Genomic DNA, 1,621 nt, shown 5'->3' with positions numbered 1-1,621 from the left:
AGCTTTGCAGCTGCCGGTGCTGGGTGCCCTGCTGTGCTGGAGGAGCTGCAGATTTAGGGCTTCTGGGGGGACAGTGGGAGGTGACAGTGGCTATGCACAGCAGGGACAGCTGGGCAGGGACCTGACGGGGTCCAGAGCCTTGCAAGGCCCCAGTGTTAGGGGCCATGTTGGGGGTAGTGGGCTGGACATCCTCCTGCTGGGAATGGCTGGGACACCCCAGGGTCATGGGGCAGCTGGGACGTGAGGAGGGGGCTCTAGGGAGGGCAGGCTGGGGGATGGGGGGGGCTGTAGCATTTCCAGGGCAGCCTGGAGCAAGGTCCTGGGGATGCAAAGCAGGAGGGCTGGCGAGAGGTCCCTGTGCTACCTGGGGCTGAGGAAGGCTGGACCAGGAGCGGAGGAAGAGGTGAGGATGATCCAGGCCAGCTGGAGACCCTGCAGCAGCTCTGGGAGAAGGATGCCACGGTGCTGTTTGGGCTGGCCGGCCAAAGGCTGGCTCCTGGGGCAGGAGGGGCACAGGCTGGGAGGGGACCCAGCGTGTACTGCCCTTCCTCCAGCCACTGCCTGTGGGGACAGAGCCAGGCATCCCAAATCCAGCAGCCCTGCCTGCAGGGCGATGGGCAGCCTCTGCACCCCTCCACTCCTCCTACAGCGTGGCATCGCACACAGCATGGCCCGTGCAGCCCATCCCATCCCATCCCATCCCATCATGCAGCATCTGCCGCGGCACATCCCACCCTGCGCAGCATGTCCTGTGTGGCATGTCCCGTCCTGCTGCAGCCTGGTGTCCCATGCCGTGCACCCCATGCCGTGCACCCCGTGTGGTGTGTTGCCTCCTGCCGCAGGCTGGCCTGGCACAGAGGCACGGCCAGGTTTGCGGCATGCCTGATCGCCGGAGGTGCGAGTGCTGCCTGCCCGCTCTGGGCCGGGTGGCTGCCACCAGGCTGCTATACATAGGCCAGCCCTGCCCCGGCGGGGCGCTGAATGGAGCAGGCTCAGCCTTATCAACCCAGCGTGTCATCAGGGGGTATTTTTGGGGACAGCAGCTGCAGGCATTTGTAACGTTTGGTCCCTGCGTGCTGACACCCAGGAGCGGAGCTGGGAGAAGCGGCGGGAGCTGGTGCTGGCACTGGGATACACGGAGGAGAGGCGGCGAAGCGAGGTGTGTGCGTGGGGCAGGGGGCTGGGCTGTGGGGCTGCATGGGGCAGGGTGTCCAGGGGCGGGGGTGGTTGAAGGGGCAGTAGGGCGGCTGAGCCATTGAGGCTGTGCACGTCTGCAGGAGCCGCCATGGGGCGGCCCATGGGTCTGGGAAGCCTGTGGCCGGGGAGGTGGCTCTGGATGGATGCACTGTCCCGGGGGTAGGGGTCTGGGAGGAGAAGCTGGCCCTGGTCCCTGCCATTCCCTAGGGTCTGGCCTTCTCCCACCATCCCCTCTGGCTCACTCCGGGAGTATTTTGGTTCCTCCTTCCCCTGCCCGAGGGAGGCAGAGGCGCCTCTGCCCCAGCCCCGGCACCCATGCAGGCAGAGGCCGGGGTGCGCTTGCCCAGGGGAAGCAGAGAGCACCCTGCCCCACTCCCACCCGTGACAGTGGGCACGGTTACCCGCAGCGCCGCGGGGGGGGGGG

At 67.3% G+C, this 1,621-nt stretch overlaps 1 protein-coding gene across 1 annotated transcript in view; it reads right to left on the bottom strand.

Moving 5' to 3' along the window:
* The window catches only part of INHA (inhibin subunit alpha), a 2,952-nt gene extending 2,072 nt beyond the window's left edge, over positions 1 to 880 (bottom strand). The window contains exons 1-2 of the mRNA XM_009641674.2: positions 876 to 880; positions 365 to 496 (exon numbers count right to left, since the gene is read on the bottom strand). Coding sequence (XP_009639969.2) covers positions 365 to 496; positions 876 to 880 — 137 coding nt within the window. The remainder of the gene's footprint in view (positions 1 to 364; positions 497 to 875) is intronic.
* Between the last annotated feature and the right edge of the window lie 741 nt (positions 881 to 1,621).

The sequence above is a fragment of the Egretta garzetta genome, unplaced genomic scaffold (genome assembly GCF_000687185.1).
Source record: "Egretta garzetta isolate BGI_Z169 unplaced genomic scaffold, ASM68718v1 scaffold577, whole genome shotgun sequence".
Classification (NCBI taxonomy): domain Eukaryota; kingdom Metazoa; phylum Chordata; class Aves; order Pelecaniformes; family Ardeidae; genus Egretta; species Egretta garzetta.
This window is presented reverse-complemented; position numbering and strand designations above follow the sequence as displayed.